Source organism: Globicephala melas, chromosome 2, assembly GCF_963455315.2.
Source record: "Globicephala melas chromosome 2, mGloMel1.2, whole genome shotgun sequence".
Taxonomy (NCBI): domain Eukaryota; kingdom Metazoa; phylum Chordata; class Mammalia; order Artiodactyla; family Delphinidae; genus Globicephala; species Globicephala melas.
Window position 1 is genome coordinate 128,346,303 of NC_083315.2, and position 20,220 is coordinate 128,366,522.

General features: G+C 41.1%; 1 protein-coding gene across 5 annotated transcripts in view; it reads right to left on the reverse strand.

The window, feature by feature from the left end:
- The window catches only part of TRIM9 (tripartite motif containing 9), a 111,084-nt gene extending 106,684 nt beyond the window's left edge, over positions 1-4,400 (reverse strand). For 2 of the 5 annotated variants that reach the window (XM_060294812.1, XM_060294810.1), the window contains exon 1: positions 3,372-4,383. In XM_060294812.1, coding sequence (XP_060150795.1) covers positions 3,372-4,193 — 822 coding nt within the window. In that variant the 5' untranslated portion in view covers positions 4,194-4,383. Of the gene's footprint in view, positions 1-3,371 lie in introns of all 5 variants that reach the window. The other 3 variants (XM_060294811.1, XM_060294809.1, XM_030854957.2) reach the window with 2 other exon arrangements.
- Between the last annotated feature and the right edge of the window lie 15,820 nt (positions 4,401-20,220).

Consider the following 20,220-nt stretch of genomic DNA (forward strand, 5'->3'; position numbering starts at 1 on the left):
ATTGCCTATATGAAAATGTCTACAAAATCTTTTCTTGTGTGAGTAGCAATTCTTTATACCAACCCAAGTTTGATAAGGAATAGAGCAAGTGCTGATACTAAATAAAAAGTGTCACCAGATATTTGCCCTATAAGGCCACTTCCTGCATTATTTTGCATGGATTTTGAAGGCCATCTATATCTGAAACGTATTTTTTTTTTTTTTTTGCGGTGCGCGGGCCTCTCACTGCTGTGGCCTCTCCCGTTGCGGAGCACAGGCTCTGGACGCGCAGGCTCAGCAGCCATGGCTCACGGGCCCAGCCGCTCCACGGCATATGGGATCTTCCCAGACCGGGGCACGAACCCGTGTCCCCTGCATTGGCAGGCGGACTCTCAACCACTGCGCCACCAGGGAAGCCCTGAAACGTATTTTAATTTAGTCAATTGACGACTAATGAATTTCAACTAGTTGTTTTTAATACCATTTAAAAGATAAACTTCAGCCATTTTGTCTTAAATGTGTAAGATGATGACTTTCTGAGGGAAACAGTTATTTACAGGATTTTCTTTATCACTGGAAATGACTAAATATTAATGAAAACTTTCAGGTCTGGTGATAACTTGTGTGGATAACTAACTGCCCAACTTTGGGAGAACTACTTAGTGTAATTCTTTGCTCTCCTATGTTTTGAAGGACATAGAAATTCTGGCCCATAAGCTTTTTGTGAGGATGGAAGATAAATAGACATAGGAGAAAATCGCACATTATCACATTACCTTATTAAGGAGATAAGGTGGGGGAATAATGTTTGTTGTTCATCTAACAGATGATAAATGAATGTTAAAATCTGTCATCCTTCTGCCTTATATTTATTGGCAGTTTAATAATCTTGATATTGACTGAACAAAAATATAACTATTTACTCTTTTGAAAAAATGTGCAAAAGATCAGAGAAGAAATGGTCTTTTTAAAAAATGAACCAATATTCCCTTCCTAGCCTACTTATGTCATGTCTGAAGGGCTTTACATTATTCTTTTTTAGCAGACATCCAAATTTCAACCCTGTCCACACCACAGTGTCTACTCACAATGTCCATTACCGATAAAACAAATGGTTTAACATTTCAAATCTACACAGGGCTTGGCAGAGATTTAAAGGCTGCCTTTGGTCTTAATGGATAAAGTATAGGCTCTTCTTCACAGAAGAATAATGCAGTGGTTTGACCATCCTAATTAGCATGTGCCTCTAAGTTCTTTTTCCAGACAGGTGATTAGTTTCTTAGTTCCAAGGAGAGTTTTGTAGGGCAATTTAACATAGGCTATAGTTAGAAGCTTAAGAGTGAAATCATAATATGAAGAAAAAATTGGCCATGAACTAAAGTTCTGAAAACTTTCAAAATTACACATCATTTAAACAAACTGAAGTGTTTAAAAAATAGTGGCATGTACCTAGGAGGGGAGCTCAAATTTGTGCTGAATTAAGTCTCTCCATCAGTACTAATACAGTTTAATAGACTATATGTGAGAACATAAATGACTGTAAACATGGATCCCATTCAGTATTGAGTTGAGCTCCCTGATTGCTGAATATGGTGATGTTTTATTTTATTTTATTTTATTTTTTCTTGCTGCAAATAAAATATCAGTGTTCCCCTCCTTAACCCCAAGGCCTCTCTCAAAGGCTAGCCTTTCTGGTCTCCAAGGAATGCCAGGAAACCCTGAGTGGGGCAGAGCTGATGCCTGAACACCATCTCTACTGCCCTGCCTCATCCTGGGGCTTGCAACTCAATGATGTGAAGAAAACCTCCCTACAAGAGTTCTGAACCCCTGCCTTGCCCTTTGCACACCCAACTAAGTCGATTATTTAAAAAGTAAAAGTCCAATCCATGTACATCTCCTCAAGAGTGGTTCCCTTCCTTCTAAGCAGTGTGGGCAATAACATTATAAAGATCTCTTTCCTCACGAAGCTTATTTTGTGTGTGTATGTTGGGGGGGGGCAATAGATAAATACAAAAGTAACATGATAGTTAAAATATATAGCATCCCAGTTAGTGGTAAGTACTACTGAGGAAAATAAAGCGGGGAGGGAACCAAGGGGTTCAGAAAGGTCTCACTGCAAGCGTGACATCTGAGTAATGATCTGAAGGAGGCAAGAGAGTGAACTGTTCAGATGCAGGCTGAAGGAACATCAAATGCAAAGGCCCCGGGTTCAGAAGGGGCCTGGTGTTGGTGGAGGAACAGCAAGAGGGACTGCGTGGCTGAAGCAGAGGGAATGGGAGGAAATGAGGGCGATGAGGCCAAGTGGGAACAGTTCACGTGAGGTCCTGGTGGACTACCCTAAGGACCGTCTAAGAAACGCGGGGGGCAATGGGAGGATTTTGAACAGAGGAGTGGCATCACCTAACAAGTCGTTAAAGGCCCTGTTCTGGAGGCTAGCTTTGGCGGAGGTAGCATCAAATGACATCAGAAAGATAAATTTGGTAACAGGTGTCCCCAAATTTTCACAGACAACTACTGACTGTGAGGAAAAGGGTTGGACTCTGGACAAATGGGTGTGTGGGTGATCGATAGGAGGGGGTTACCCTGGGAGAGTGGGAGATGCACCTGCCTAGCTTTCAGGCCGCGACCGCGCAGAAACCTCCAGTCCTGCTACTCCAGCCTAGATCCCCTCCGCGAGGGTCAGGGCCGCAGCCTTCAGGCCGTGTTGCCATGGCGACTACAGGATTTTTCTTTTTTCTTTTTTTTTTTCTCCACCCCACTCCACATTCGCACACCTCTGTGCGCAAAGCACCCGGACCCGCATCCTTACCGCGCTGCCACTGGGCTTGGGCCAGCGCCGACTTATCAGCATTCAGCTCGCGGAGTGTTCCCCGCCCCCTCTGCGAATCCAGGCTCCAGCCTATCCAGCAGCTCCAGCACCCAGCGGTCCGCGCCGCCCAGCCGCGCCCACCTCCTCCCCGGGGACCACGGCCGGAGCCCCACAACCGGCTTTGCCCTGGAGCTTCCCTGGCGGCCCTGAGCACAGTCGCGGATCGGCCCAGCTACTCATCGCCTTCCCGCACGCTGGTGGCCGCCGAGAGCTGCACGTCCGCGGCGGGGAGGGGGCGCCCTAAGGCTGGCTCGCAGGCTGCGTGCACCGGGAGACCCGCTCTACGCATCCCCGAAACAACTCTCTGGAGAGGTTCAACTCTCTGGAGAGGTTCAACTCCCCTGTGCGCCGTTTACGGTCCCCTGCGCTTCCTGCAATGCACCAGACGGGGGAAGCAGATATTGGAGGCACCTGCATTGCGCCCCAGTTGGGAGGCTCTGTGCGTATAAGAGGGGGACCGTCTGCTGCAAAACCGGAGGATCGGAGGCGCGGGGAGTTAGGGGTGGGTTTTCTTAGGACTCACCTTGTGCAGTTTCCACATGGCTCCCAGAGCCTTGACTTCGTGGCTGGAGTGTTTGCCTTCCTCCAAGCACTGGTAGCACACGGGCATCTTGCACTGCACGCAGTACATGCTGTGGTTCTCCAGCTCGTGGTCTGTGCAGGTGGAGACCTTTCTCGGGCTCAGCCGCCGGCTCACGCGGCCCTGGGCCGGGGGCACCAGGCGGTGCTTGGCTAGGGGCCCCCGGGGCGGGTGGCAGCGCAGGCGGCACGGATCACAGTAGAAGACATCGCACTGTTCGCACATGACGGTGGCCTCCTTGGGTGCCTTCTCGCAAAGCTGGCACTTAAGGGCCGCCGCTTTGCTCTGCTGGTAGCGGTCAATTACCCCTTCCAGGACGCGGTTCTTGGGGAAGCCGCGGAGACCCCGGTCATCCAGGATGAGGCTGCGGTGGCACTGGGGGCAGGTGATACAGGAGTTGCGGGGCACCGAGGCCAAGGCCGGTGACAGGTGTGTGGCCGGTGGCGGCATAGCCGGGGGGAACACACGTACGCCGTTGGGGGACTTCTGGCACGGGGTAGTGGGGGCGCTGGCGAACCCCCCGTAGGAGCCATAGCCGCTGTCCGCCTCGCTGTACAGGCTCATCTTGTCAAGGTCCAGATAGTCATAGTCGGAGACCCCGGAGCCCGAGGCCCGTCGGCTCTGGGGCGACTCCGACTCCGGGGTCTGCACCAGGATGTTGCGGGCGCACGCCTGACATATATTATGAGAGCAGGGCAGGATGATGGGCTCCCGATAGAAGGAGCCGCACACGGGGCATTTTAACTCTTCTTCCATCTCTTCCATGGGGACCTTGCTGGGAGCGAAGCAGCGGCGGCTGCAACTGGATCCTGAACTGACGAGGTGGCTGGCCGGCCTGTCGTGTCCAGCACCTTGGCCAGCAGCGGCGGCGGTGGCGTTGCCAGTGGCGCCTTCCCGCGTCGCTTAGGCGCCGACTCCCTGTGAGGCGCTCTCTCTGTGAGCCACCGAACCGCGGCGCCGAGCGCCAACCCGGGACCGCCCCCTCCTGCCCCTCTAGTCCCGCCCCAGCCTGTAAGCAGCGGCTTATTGGACGGCGGGCGAGAGAGCAAAGCTCTCATTGGCCACACGCCCCGTCCTTCTCCTCTCCTCCGCAGGCCACGGGGGGTTTGGTGGAGGATTCTGAGGATGAGGGGAGGCTTCGTTTCGGGCTGCATAATCTCGGGAGGGGGCCGGCGTGCGGGGGCGAGGGCACCGGGAAGGAGGGATTAGGCGGGATGACTCATCCCTCGCCCCGCTTCCTTCCGACCTCCGGCTCAGTCGCCCAAGAGCGGGGCGTGAGAAACCCCTCCGCGCTGCGAGGGGGCTGGCAGAGGGGCTGGTGCCTGTCGCCGGCGTCTGCGTTTGGCTTGCAGCTGTAGTCTCCGCTCCGATCTCCGCTCGCCAGTGCTGCGCCGCGCGGGAGACCCCCACCTTCTTCCGCTGCTGGCGCCTCACCCAGGCCTAGGTTTCTGTACCCGAGCCGGGCCATTCTCCCGCTCAGGAACCCGCGGAAGCCGGCCCCTGCGCTCCTGCATCCCGGGGGTCTGACGGCGCAGGCCTGGCAAGAGCCTTGTTGCTTCTTTTTCTCCCTGTTCCTGGTGTCTAAAAGGGGATTGACAGTATCGATTTCCTAGTGTTGCTGTGAGATTTAAACTACGCGACCCACGTAAAGGCTCAATATATTAGTTAAAATCTATGCCCCCTTCATTTCACGCTTTCAATTCAGGCTTGGCCCAGAGGCTTCTTACCTTGCGGTGTGAACGTGTCTCTATATCCCCTCTTCATGTAAAAGAGCTTCTGTCCCCTCTTCAGTCCTCCTCCCCCCAAAGCTGTCCTCTCACCGGGGCTCTCAGCACCTGGCTGAGCTTTCACAAGGCCAGCAGAACCTTTGGTTCAGTTGAGGCAGGAATGGGTTGCTTATTTCTGAGTGCCCATAGTTTAGTAAACTAGCTCTGTAGATGAATCACTGTGTCACTGTCGAGTCTCAGTGTGTGACTCCAAATAGCTTTATTCAATGTTATGTGGCCCAAGCATCTACCACAGCTTGCAGAATGATGGATTCTTTCTGTTTCTTCTAGTGAAGTGCGAGAGGTGATGGTGATAGTGGGGGCCTAGTTCTAGTGTTAGTCCTCATATATTAAGCTCCATTCTTCTCCCTCTCCCCAAACATCGCTGGAGATAATTGGTCCTGCCCCTTGCCTGCAAAACTGTTGATTTGATGATGGCGAACAAGAAAATCCAAAAAACAAAAAACTCATATTTAGGTTAAGTGACTTAGTGATATTCTGAGGTAATAACTTATTTGAAGTTGCACATGGCTGTTTTGCTGAGTGATTCATGAAGTAAATGACAAAATTTCTTTCCAAGTTTTAACAAATCTTCCAATTTTCCGCCTTCCAAAAAAGAGAGAACTTGATTATATGCAGCTCATTTAAATCACTCTACTGTGCAGGAAAAAAAAAAAAAAAAAAAAAAAGGACTTTTTATAACCCTGTCCTTGGAGAAATAGTCCGTAAACTAGGTTATCTTTCCCACCTTCAACTGCAGTAAAAACAGCACCTGATCATTATTTGGGGAAAAAATTTTTCATCGTTTTTTAAGTTATGTTAATTACAAATGCTATGTGATGTTTAAAAAAAAATATATTGGAGTATAGTTGATTTCTATGTGATTTATTTTTAACCTAGCTTTTAACTAGTTGAGTCCAGAGCATCCAAAGGCATATGTACTCTGTTTATAAACATTGAACTTCTTCGAGGTTGGAACATTATCTATTTGCAGGATACATCTAATTTACAGGTCCCAAGATAATTTGCTAATAACAAGTAGTTAATAATTAATAAGTAGTTAGAAAGGAGCGTCAGTACCACTCATAATTTACAATCCTTCAAATGACTTTTATATGCATTTGGCTGATTGTAGTAGCCTTGAGCCAGTGCTTTGGACATTTCAAGGTGTGCAGCTGTTACTCTTTTTATGAGTTTGAACTTTGCTTATCACAGTATAACATCTGCTATGGATTGAAAGTGTCGCCCCAAAATTCCTATCTTGAAATCCTAACTCCCAAGGTGATGGTATCAGGAGGTGTGGCCCTTGGCAGAGCCTTCATGAATGGGATTAGTGCTCTTATAAAAGTAGCCCAAGAAATCTCCCTTGCCCCCTCCATCATGTAAGGTTACCATGAGAAGACCACCGCTGTGAGGATCTTCACCAGTTACCAAATTTGCCAACACCTTGACCTTGTACTTCCCAGTCTCTAGACCTGTGACAGATATATATGAAATCTATGAAATATGAAATATATTGAGATGATTTGTTAGATCTATTTGGTCAGGATTAGCTAAATCAAACCCAGGAGACTTAAATGAGTATCATTTGTTTAGTGTTCACACTGTTCCAGGACGTAAGTTAATTTATTTACATGCATACCTAGTTCAATCTCTGTAATAACAAGAAGAGATGGGTATAGTTATCCCCATTTTAAAGATGAGTAAACTGAGGATAAGCAAAGTTCTGAAGGTCAAATATTGGTGAGACTGGGACTTCTTTCTTTCTTTGTTCATTCATTCATTCAACAACTGCTGAGCTCTACTCTCTGTCAGGCTCTGTGTGTGATAAATACCCCAAATGATCTTTTTTTTTTTAACGTCTTTATTGGAGTATAATTGGTTTACAATGGTGTGTTAGTTTCTGCTTTATAACAAAGTGAATCAGTTATACATATACATATGTTCCCATATCTCTTCCCTCTTGCGTCTCCCTCCCTCCCACCCTCCCTATCCCACCCCTCTAGGTGGTCACAAAGCACCTAGCTGATCTCCCTGTGCTATGCAGCTGCTTCCCACTAGCTATCTATTTTACGTTTGGTAGTGTGTATATGTCCATGCCACTCTCTCACTTTGTCACAGCTTACCCTTCCCCCTCCCCATATCCTCAAGTCCATGCTCTAGTAGGTCTGTGTCTTTATTCCCATCTTACCCCTAGGTTCTTCATGACATTTTTTTTTCTTAGATTCCATATATATGTGTTAGCATATGGTATTTGTTTTTCTCCTTCTGACTTACTTCACTCTGTATGACAGACTCTAGGTCTATCCACCTTACTACAAATAACTCAATTTCGTTTCTTTTTATGGCTGAATAATATTCCATTGTATATATGTGCCACATCTTCTTTATCCATTCATCTATTGATGGACATTTAGGTTGCTTCCATGTCCTGGCTATTGTAAATAGAGCTGCAATGAACATTTTGGTACATGACTCTTTTTGAATTATGGTTTTCTCAGGGTATATGCCCAGTAGTGGGATTGCTGGGTCATATGGTAGTTCTATTTGTAGTTTTTTTTTTTTTTTTTTGCGGTACGTGGGCCTCTCACTGCTGTGGCCTCTTCCCTCGCGGAGCACAGGCTCTGGATGTGCAGGCTCAGCGGCCATGGCTCATGGGCCCAGCCGCTCCGCGGCATGTGGGATCTTCCCGGACCGGGGTACGAACCCATGTCCCCTGCGTCGGCAGGCGGACTCTCAACCACTGTGCCACCAGGGAAGCCCTATTTGTAGTTTTTTAAGGAACCTCCATACTGTTCTCCATAGTGGCTGTATCAATTTACATTCCCACCAACAGTGCAAGAATGTTCCCTTTTCTCCATACCCTCTCCAGCATTTATTGTTTCTAGATTTTTTGATGATGCCCATTCTGACCGGTGTGAGGTGATACCTCATTGTAGTTTTGATTTGCATTTCTCTAATGATTAGTGATGTTGAGCATCCTTTCATGTGTTTGTTGGCAATCTGTATGTCTTCTTTGGAGAAATGTCTATTTAGGTCTTCTGCCCATTTTTTGATTGGGTTGTTTGTTTTTTTGATATTGAGCTGCATGAGCTGCTTGTAAACCAAATGATCTTTTTTTAACTTCTATGCGTATTCTGCTTACCTTCTCTGATAGTTTAGCATTTTCTTGAATTTGTTTCTCTAAAATATTTTATATTTTCCCCTCATGTTGCAGTATTTGGCCATAATGTACTTTACAACCCTCCAATGAGTTGTATTTAAAGGAAATAAAAATCTGAATGTAGTTGATACTATAGAAATACTATAGGGACTATCTTCTCTCTTCCAGCTGGAGATCAGCCCATGCCCTGAAGCATGAGGATTGACAGCCCTGTAATTTTATCATTCCTGGAGTGACTGTAGATGTTCTCATTTGTGTAAAGTGCCTCTGAAACTTACTATTCACCCAAATGATGTTCTTTAGCAATAAGTTGAGCAAACTTAAAATGTACTAGCAGCTTTTCCATTTTTTTTAAAGACAAGTGTTTTCCAATGAAAAATTTAGGTGCTTTCCTGTTTACTTTTGACTACAGTGCTTGATTATTAACATAACTGTCTCTGATTCTAAAGAATGAACACTCAGAGGAGAAAAAATTCTCTCTCTTCCCCGCACGTTCTCTTCTAGTGCCATCAATCCTTAGGTACGGGGTGTGGGGGGGGAAATCATGAAAGGAGCTGATTAAAGGCTCTGGCACCTTAAGATTCTCTGACAAATAGATAAACATATTCTGTATTTATTTTGTGATTAAGGGTATTGTTGAATGTGGTTTGTAAAAATTGCATTATTTGAAAATAATGGAGGTGATGTTCTATTTCAAAAGAAATTTGAGGAAACTTTTTAATGGGGTAACTTAACCCATTAATATTTAATTTTAAACTTGTAATGTTTGTGCCATCCTTTAATAACTTACATATTTATTTATTGTTGATATTCTTTTTTCTTTTTAATTATGCAATAATTATAGTAAATTAAGAGTGTTTTGCCCATTTAGTACTACTGGAACATGACCTTATTCAAATACTGTTTCTAACTATGAGTAATATGGGACTAGTACTTTGGAAAGGGTAGACAGGAGAATCTGGGAAGATGGAAATTTAATGAATCTTATATTAAGGTAAAACAGCTGGAGAATAAATCCAGGAGACCCAACTTGTGAATAATAAGAATCCTAGAAAGAGGAAAAGGCACAGATGGAGGAACGATCACAACTGAAAAAAATAATTTTCCTGATATAAGATATAAGATTACAGATTGAAAGGATTTTAGAATTATACATGACATTGATTTAAAAAAAAGACTCAAGCACATACAGATACAATTCTTGAACTCCAAGGAAAAAAGAACATCTACAAGCTCTCAGACAGAAACAACTTAATTATAAAAAGAAAAGAATCAGATTGGCATTGGATTTCTATTTTGCAGCCCTGAAGGCACGAAGAATGTGAAATAAAGTCTACAGCCTACTAGAAGTAAAAGAAGACGTCTAAGTATTTTATAGCCAGCCAAGAGATCACTTGTCAGGTTAAAAAAAGATTTTGCAAGAATTTAGAGAATACAGCGCTCACATATTCCATCTAAGAAAAATACTTGAGAAGGATTTTAAACTAAATAACAAATGAATCTTAGAGTCCACAAGATGCGTAAGGAGATGATGGGAAAGTAAAAGTATTCTGAGGACCTAAGAATTGGGGAGAGAGAAAAAATGTGAAAAGATAGGTGAGAAATAGAATATTTTTGTTGGAGGGATTACTTATTATCTTTTCTTTTTCACTTAAGAGTAAATATATGCATGCATTATGAGGCCTGGGAAAGGAAATATAACTATTAATATAATGGAAAGTACAATATAACTCACAATTAACAAACCTGGGGGCAGTACTATGTGAAATTCAATGACAACAAATTTTAAACTTAAAGAAATGGATACTTTCCTGGCAAAATACTATATTAACTGAATTAATCCTTCAAAGTAGAAAGCTTAAATAGACCAACCTCCATAAAAGACATTTGAAAGGTTAAGTTTTGATTTATCATTAAAAAGGATAGCATGGTTGTACAGATGAGCTCTAGTTAACTTTTTAAGAACAAGTAATTTTAATGTTATTGAAATAACCTAAATTAAAGAAAAATATAGAGTGTTCCCTAGTCCACTTTATAAAGTCATCATAAGTTTAAGAACACAATATAATAATATACTTAACAGAGAATGCAATAAATCAAAAACTATAGACCTAAACCACCTAAGTAATAGATGTAAAGATGCTAAGCAGGATATTAGCAAACAGATTTCAACGCTGTAGCAAAAGGTTAGGATCTTAGGATTTCCCCAGGAATCTTAGTACGGTTGAGTGTCAGGTAAACTATCAACACGAATTATTACATGAAAAATTAAAGGGGCAAAATTCCCTCTTTTGGCCATATGGGAATAATCCTCCTTCCATAAATGACTAAAAAGCAGGATTAACTATAGGAATCAACTATTGTCAGACACCAGATAACAGACAGTGTAGGGTTATAATTCCTGAGAGAAGGCAGACAAAGAGGTGAGCCCTACCTTCAACCAGGCTTTCAACCAAATGGTAATTTCCAGAATGTGATACAGAGGAGGAATCCAAACAAGCCCACCAATCTCCCTGAGTTGAGGAGAAAGAGATTCAATTTTGGGGAGGTGAAGGAAGCTAGAATTGGAGAGAGGAAAGAATCAGACAGACAGTTTCAAGGAATCTGCACGTGGATTTGCTTGAGTGCTTGAACACAAGGTGTGCATGTATAGGGTTACTCTCCACAAGAATGGGCAATAACAACTTCTGAGGAAAGAGCAATTATTGGATTTGTAATATAAACAATTCTCAGAGCACACATAGGACCAGGAATCGTTCATATTCTCTTTAGCCGGAATGAAGAGGAAGCATCGAATATACAAAAATATATTAGCAATGCACAATTAGCAACCGATATTAAAACTGTACCATTTATAACAGCATCAAAATTTCATGAATTTGAATTAACAAAATATGTATAAGATCTATACACTGACAAATACAAAATGTTTCAGAGAGAAATGAAAGCAACTTTAATAAATGGTGAGATATGCCATGTTCATAGATTTGTAAGACTCAATATTGTTTAGATGGCAATTTCCCCCCAATTGATTTATAGATTCCATGCAATTCCAATGAAAATTTTCAGAAGTCTGTTTTTGAGGGTAAGCAATTGACAAGCTGATTCCAAAATCTACTTGAAGATGCAAAGAAGCTTGAACAGCCAAAAGTATTTTGAAAATGATCCAACTTGCAAGATTTATACTAACTGATTTTAAGACTTACTAAAAAGCTACAGTAATTAACCTGTTGTGTTAGTGGCTTAAGGATAGAAATATATATCAATGAAACAGAATAGAGTTTAGAAATAGACTCATATATCTATGGTCAATTAATGGTAAATGAAGATTCTAAGTAAGCTGTGTGGGAACATCTATTAAAGTTAAAAACAAACATCAATAAGGTTAAAAAGTTCAAAAAGCAAAGAAAAATGTTGGCTTAGCCTTTATACACTTTGTTCTAGGTTATTTCACTTTTTGTAACAAACGTGTTACAAGTGTGTTATAACTTGAAAAGTATCTAAAAAATAATTCTTACAAGAATTTTGAAATAATTTCTGAAGGAGTGTGACTACTGTTACTTGTAATTCCCTTTCTCCTATCTAATCTTCATTGTTACATGCCAGAATTAAAAAGCATCTCATGTTTCTGATCTGAAATTTCGGAATTCTACTTTACATATGCTGTTACAGTGTTAATCTGACAATATATCATGTATTCTATCCTGATAGGAAACCAGAGCTAGTTTCTTCTTAAGCTTCCCAGTACAGTTCCCATGCCATTGCACCTTAGAGTGTTCTCTGGAGCTGTCTTCCTGGTGAATTTCTCTACTTTCTACAAGTTTTCAAATATTTTTTCCCTGCCTTTAAGAAGCAGATAATTTGCTAGAAAAATTAACTTGACAGCAGAATTCTTTTGCTGTAGGTGTTCAGTAAACATTGCCCCAAGCTCTTCTCTGTTTAAGTCTCAAAGTCAGGAGTCATTCACAATTTCTTTTAAATTTAGGTGTTATTACTTTTGGTAATGCTGGGAGACCAATACAGGAGAATATAGGATATAGGAATATAGGAATTCTTCTCTTGGGATTTTGAATTTGGGAAACTGATTGGAGGTGCAAACCAGAAAGTTCATGAAGTGTACTAGAGGCCAAATTAGCCAGTATGGTTATATGGAAGCTAAAGTTTCAAGGAACATGTCTGGCGTGGCAGATGTTATCAGTGCTTAGCAATATCTTTTCCCTCCTGGGCGTATGTATGGGAGACTATGCAAACTTTTGTTGTTAGGCAAGACTTTGTGACCAGGTCTGGCCATAGAAATGTGTGCAGAAATGTGTGTTACTTCCAGACTGAGTTAATGAAAATCTCCTGCACAAAGTTATGGAAAATGTGTTGAGATTTTGTTGAACCATAGATCAAAGCTGTTTGGATCCCTGAATCTGCACATAGAAAGCAGCTATCAGAATTGGTGATTCACTGCCTGAAGAACAACTGAGGAAAATTAGCTTTTGCGTGTTAAGCCAGAGACGTGAGGGTTCTGTGTTACTGTAACACAGCACAGCCTAACCTGACTAATATAGTAGTAAAGAGAGATAAATGGAAGAGATAGGCAGAGACAAGTCATGAGTATAGCCCTTAAAAGAGACAAAGTAGCTATGTTGCTTCTTACCTGTTTATTTGTTATAGTTCCCATTAGACCTGGCATTACTTTGGTTTCTGTACTGGTATGCCACAAATTTACTGGTATCTTTACAATACATTTAACTTTTCTTGGTTAGCTGAAGTGTGCTCTCTTTCCTTCCAATCAAAAGACCAAAATCAAACTATTCAGTTAGTCACATTTTAATCACTTAGATGTTGAGATCTGCATTGTCGTAGATGCTGTTGGTGCTCTGTCCACTTTTCTTTAGCATGTACCTCTTCATGCCAAAGGCCACTTAGTGCAAAAAACTGTGAGTTTTTGAGAGATTTTTCTAGCCAAGGAGCATGCTCAGTCAAGACACAGGGGAAGCCTGGAGAATTAATGCCCCTGGAAGCACCCCCAACAAGTGATGCTGGGTAGGTGAGGGGTTGGTGGATAAATAACTAGGTTCCTAACATCTCTTGGTTGAGATAATTTTGAGACTTTTTCCACATTGCCTCCCAGAGTTCCCCAGTAGGATCAGCTCAAGTTGCCCAAAGTGCCTTAATAACTCACCCTTTACTGGCTACCTTCTTGTCTTTTCTTATTTCAATTCCTTAACAGTGTTCCTTAGGATCATCCCCCAAATAAAATACTTGCACTTAAATTCATGTCTCCAGATGTGCTTCCAAACCAAAATAACCATTTTGTGTGCATAAGAAGGCAATGAAGAGAATCTTCATCTCATGAAATGGTCATTTTTTCCCCCATTTTTTGTGATGTTCGACCCATTCTGCCTTTTATACTACCTAATTTCAACTCCAGAATCTTAAGTTCGTTCCTTTTTAGTTTCCATCCTTTGTTTATGATTCATTTTTTTCATGCATCATTTTCCTGATTTCACTTAGTGGTTTGTTTGTGTTCTATACACATTGAACTTAAGACATCAATTTTGAATTCTTTGTCAGGTAATTCATAGACATCTGTATTTTCAGGGTCAGTTTCTGGAGATTTATTATTGTTCCTTTGATTGGGCTATGTTTCCTTGTTTCTTTGTATGCCTTGTAATTTTTTTCCTCTGAGAGTGGGATATTTGAAAAAATAGCCACCTCTTCCAGTCTTTATGGAACAGTTTTGTACAAGGGAAGACCTTCACCAATCAGACAGGCCAGAGATTCTGGGGACCTCTCAAGTCTTTCCTGGGAACCTATCTTCTGTGGGCTTATGCAGATAATTTCCCAATCAGAGAGATTTGCTGGCTTACTTTTTAGGAGCTTGTTATCTCATGCTTTCTGTTTGTGGTACTGCAGGTTCTTTGGTGCTGCAACAAGTCCCAGAGTTCTCTTTTGTTCTCCATGACCCCCAGGCATTCAAAATATCAGGAAGACAGAAGTCAGTCCCTTGGGGAGCCCCTGAGAAGCCAGAATGTTGAATGCACATTCCAAGCTTCTCTTTCCCTCTCAAGGGAGAAGCCACGAATTGGATGATCTCTCCCTATTGTGCCAAGCTGTGCCAGCTGAGGTGAGGTGCAAATGCAGACAGAATGCAATGGCTTTCCTTACTCATTTCAGCGCAGCTGTTCTTGGCTTTGCACTCACCTGGAATTCTGCAACATCTTGACTCGTTTCTGAAGTTCTTGTGAAGGCATTTTGGTCTATATATTGTTGAGTCAGTGTCTCTGTGTGGGAACGAGGGCTGCAGCTTCCTATTCTGTTATCTTTCTGACATCATTCTATTTCTTTTTAAACATCTTTATTGGAGTATAATTGCTTTACATTGTTGTGTTAGTTTCTGCAGTATAACAAAGTAAATCACCTATGCATATACTTATATCCCCATATCCCCTCCCTCTTGCGTCTCCCTCCCATGCTCCCTATCCCACCCCTCTAGGTGGTCACAAAGCACTGAGCTGATCTCCCTGTGCTATGTGGCTGCTTCCCACTAGCTATCTATTTTACATTTGGTAGTGTATGTATGTCAATGATACTCTCTGACTTTGTCCCAGCTTACAATTCTTAATCCCCCTGTCCTTAAGTTCACTCTCTACATCCGCGTCTTTATTCCTGTCCTGCCCCTAGATTCTTCAGAAAGAGTTTTTTTTTTTTTTTTTGATTCCATATATATCTGTTAGCATACAGTATTTGTTTTTCCCTTTCTGACTTACTTCACTCTGTATGACAGATTCTAGGTCCATCCACCTCACTACAAATAACTCAATTTCGTGTCTTTTTATGACTGAGTAATATTACATTGTACTTATGTGCCACATCTTCTTCATCCATTCATCTGTTGATGGACACTTAGGTTGCTTCCATGTCCTGGCTACTGTAAATAGTGTTGCAGTGAACATTGTGGCACATGACTCTTTTTGAGTTATGGTATTCTCAGGGTATATGCCCAGTAGTGGGATTGCTGGGTCATATGATAGTTCTATTTTTAGTTTTTTAAGGGAACCTCCATACTGTTCTCCATAGTGGCTGTATCAATTTACATGCCCACCAACAGTGCAAGAATGTTCCCTTTTCTCCACACCCTCTCCAGCATTTATTGTTTGTAGCTTTTTGTTTGTAGGTTTTTTGATGATGCCCATTCTGACCGGTGTGAGGTGATACCTCATTGTAGTTTTGATTTGCATTTCTCTAATGATTAGTGATGTTGAGCATCCTTTCATGTGTTTGTTGGCAATCTGTATGTCTTCTTTGGAGAAATGTCTATTTAGGTCTTCTGCCCATTTTTTGATTGGGTTGTTTGTTTTTTTGATATTGAGCTGCATGAGCTGCTTGTATATTTTGGAAATTAATCCTTTGTCAGTTGCTTCATTTGCAAATATTTTCTCCCATTCTGAAGGTTGTCTTTTCATCTTGTTTATGGTTTCCTTTGCTGTGCAAAAGCTTTTAAGTTTCATTAGATCCCATTTGTTTATTTTTGTTTTTAATTTCTATTTCTCTAGGAGCTGGGTCAAAAAGGATCTTGCTGTGATTTATGTCATAGAGTGTTCTGCCTTTGTTTTTCTCTAAGAGTTTTATAGTGTCTGGCCTTACATTTAGATCTTTAATCCATTTTGAGTTTATTTTTGTGTATGGTGTTAGGGAGTGTCCTAATTTCATTCTTTTATATGTAGTTGTCCAGTTTTCCCAGCACCACTTATTAAAGGGGCTGTCTTTTCTCCATTGTATATTCTTGCCTACTTTGTCAAAGATAAGGTGACCATATGTGCGTGGGTTTACCTCTGGGCTTTCTATCCTGTTCCATTGATCTATATTTCTGTTTCTGTGCCAGTACCATACTGTCTTGATTACTGTAGCTTTGTAGTATAGTCTGAAGTCAGGGAGCCTGATTCCTCCAGCTCCGTTTTCCTTTCTCAAGATTGACTTGGCTTTTCGGGGTCTTTTGTGTTTCCATACAAATTGTTCTAGTTCTGTGAAAAAATGCCATTGGTAGTTTGATAGGGATTGCATTGAATCTGTAGAATGCTTTGGGTATTATAGTCATTTTCACAATGTTGATTCTTCCAATCCAAGAATATGGTACATCTCTCCATCTGTTTGTATCATCTTTAATTTCTTTCATCAGTGTCTTATAGTTTTCTGCATACAGGTCTTTTATCTCCTTAGGTAGGTTTATTCCTCAGTATTTTATTCTTTTTGTTGCAATGGTAAATGAGAGTGTTTCCTTAATGTCTGTTTCAGATTCTTCATCATTAGTGTATAGGAATGCAAGAGGTTTCTGTGCATTAATTTTGTATCCTGCTACTCTATCAAATTCATTGTTTAGCTCTAGTAGTTTTCTGGTAGCATCTTTAGGATTCTCTATGTATAGTACAATGTCATCTGCAAACAGTGTCAGTTTTACTTCTTCTTTTCCAATTTGTATTCCTTTTATTTCTTTTTCTTCGCTGACTGCTGTAGCTAAAACTTCCAAAACTATGTTGAATAACAGTGGCGACAGTTGGCAACCTTGTCTTCTTCCTGCTCTTAGTGGAAATGGTTTCAGTTTTTCACCATTGAGAACAATGTTGGCTATGGGTTTGTCATATATGGCCTTTATTATGTTGAGATAAGTTCCCTCTATGCCTACTTTCTGGAGGGCTTTTATCATAAATGGGTGTTGAATTTTGTCAAAAGTTTTTCTGCATCTCTTGAGATTATCATATGGTTTTTATCCTTCAATTTGTTAATATGGTGTATCACACTGATTGATTTGCGTATCTTGAAGAATCCTTGCATTCCTGGGATAAACTCCACTTGATCATGGTGTACGATCCTTTTAATGTGCTGTTGGATTCTGTTTGCTAGCATTTTGTTGAGGATTTTTGCATCTATGTTCATCAGTGATATTGGCCTGTAGTTTTCTTTCTTTGTGGCATCTTTGTCTGGTTTTGGTATCAGGGTGATGGTGGCCTTGTAGAATGAGTTTGGGAGTGTTCCTCCCTCTGCTATATTTTGGAAGAGTTTGAGAAGGATAGGTGTTAGCTGTTCTCTAAATGTCTGATAAAATTTGCCTGTGAAGCTACCCCGTCCTGGGCTTTTGTCTGTTGGAAGATTTTTAACCACGGTTTCAATTTCAGTGGTTGTGATTGGTCTGTTTACATTTTCTATTTCTTCCTGGTTCAGCCTCGGAAGGTTGTGCTTTTCTAAGAATTTGTCCATTTCTTCCAGGTTGTCCATTTTGCTTGGCATAGAGTTGCATGTAGTAATCTCTTATGATCCTTTGTATTTCTGCAGTGTCAGTTGTTACTTCTCCTTTTTCATTTCTAATTCTGTTGATTTGAGTCTCCTCCCTTTTTTTCTTGATGAGTCTGGCTAATGGTTTATCAATTTTGTTTATCTTCTCAACAAACCAGCTTTTAATTTTATTGATCTTTGCTATTGTTTCCTTCATTTCTTTTTCATTTATTTCTGATCTGATCTTTATGATTTCTTTCCTTCTGCTAACTTTGGGGTTTTTTTGTTCTTCTTTCTCTAATTGCTTTAGGTGTAAGGTTAGATTGTTTATTTGAGACTTTTCTTGTTTCTTGAGGTAGGATTGTAGTGCTATAAACTTCCCTCTTAGAACTGCTTTTGCTGTATCCCATAGGTTTTGGGTCGTCGTGTTTTCATTGTCATTTGTTTCCAGGTATTTTAAAATTTCCTCTGATTTCTTCAGTGATCTCTTGGTTATTTATTAGTGTATTGTTTAGTCTCCATGTGGTTGTATTTTTTAAAGATTTTTTCCTGTAATTGATATCTAGTCTCTTAGCATTGTGGTTGGAAAAGATACTTGATACGATTTCAGTTTTCTTAAATTTACCAAGGCTTGATTTGTGACCCAAGATATGATCTATCCTGGAGAATATTCCATGAGCACTTGAGAAAAACGTGTATTCTGTTGTTTTTGGATGGAATGTCCTATAAATATCAATTAAATCCGTCTTATTTAATGTGTCATTTTAAGCTTGTGTTTCCGTATTTATTTTCATTTTGGTTGATCTGTCCATTGGTGAAAGTGGGGTGTTAAAGTCCCCTGCTATGATTGTGTTACTGTTGATTTCCCCTTTTATGGCTGTTAACATTTGCCTTATGTATTGAGGTGCTCCTATGTTTGGGTACATAAATACTTACAATTGTTATATCTTCTTCTTGGATTCATCCCTTGATCATTATGTAGTATCCTTCTTTGTCTCTTGTAATAGTCTTTATTTTAAAATCTATTTTGTCTGATATGAGAATTGGTACTCCAGCTTTCTTTTGATTTCCATTTGCATGGAATATCTTTTTCATCCCCTCACTTTCAGTCTGTAGGTGTCCCTAGGTCTGCAGTGGGTCTCTTGTAGACAGCATATATATAGGTGTTGTTTTCGTATCCATTCATCCAGTCTATGTCTTTTGGTTGGTGCATTTAATCCATTTACATTTAAGGTAGTTATCAATATGTATGTTCCTATTACCATTTTCTTAATTGTTTTGAGTTTGTTATTGTAGATCTTTTCTTTCTCTTGTGTTTCCTGCTAGAGATATTCCTTTAGCATTTGTTGTAAAGCTGGTTTTTGTGGTTCTGAATTCTCTTAGCTTTTGCTTGTCTGTAAAGGTTTTAATTTCTCTTTCAAATGTGAATGAGATCCTTGCTGGGTAGAGTAATATTGGTTGTAGGTTTTTCCCTTTCATCATTTAAAATATGTCCTGCCAGTCCCTTCTGGCTTGCGGAGATTCTGCTGAAAGATCAGCTGTTAACGTTATGTGGATACCCTTGTATGTTATTTGTTTTTCCCTTGCTGCTTTTAATATTTTTTCTTTGTATTTAATTTTTGATAGTTTGATTAATATGTGTCTTGGTGTGTTTCTCCTTTGGTTTATCCTGTATGGGACTCTCTGCGCTTCCTGGAGTTGATTGACATTTTCCTTTCCCATATTAGGGAAGTTTTCAACTATAATCTCTTCAAATATTTTCTCATTCCCTTTTTCTCTTCTTCTTCTGGGACCCCTATAATTTGAATTCAGTGTGTTTAATGTTGTCCCAGAGGTTTCTGAGACTGTCCTCAATCCTTTTCATTCTTTTTTCTTTATTCTGCTCTGCAGTATTTATTCCCAATATTTTATCTTCCAGGTCAGTTATCCGTTCTTTTTTTTTTTTTTTTTTTTTTTTTTGCGGTATGCGGGCCTCTCACTGATGTGGCCTCTCCCGTTGTGGAGCACAGGCTCCGGACACACAGCCTCAGTGGCCATGGCTCATGGCCCAGCTGCTCCGTGGCATGTGGGATCTTCCTGGACCGGAGCACGAACCTGTGTCCCCTGCATCGGCAGGCGGACTTTTAACCACTGTGCCTCCAGAGAAGCCCATCACTTATCCGTTCTTATTCCTCAGTTATTCTGCTAGTGATTCCTTCTAGAGAATTTTTAATTTTATTTATTGTGTTGTTCATAATTGTTTGGTTGCTCTTTAGTTCTTCTAGGTCCTTGTTAAATGTTTCTTGTATTTTCTCCATTCTATTTCTGAGATTTGGGATCATCTTTACTGCCATTACTCTGAATTCTTTTTCAGGTAGACTACTTATTCTTCATTTCTTTGGTCTGGTGGCTTTTTACCTTGCTTCTTTGTCTGCTGTGTGTTTTTCTGTCTTCTTATTTTGCTTAACTTACTGTGTTTGGGGTCTCCTTTTTGCAGGCTGCAGGTCTGTAGTTCCCATTGTTTTTGGTGTCTGCTCCCAGTGGCTAAGTTTGGTTCAGTGGGTTGTGTAGGCTTACTGGTGGAGGGGACTGGTGCCTGTGTTCTAGTGGGTGAGGCCAGATC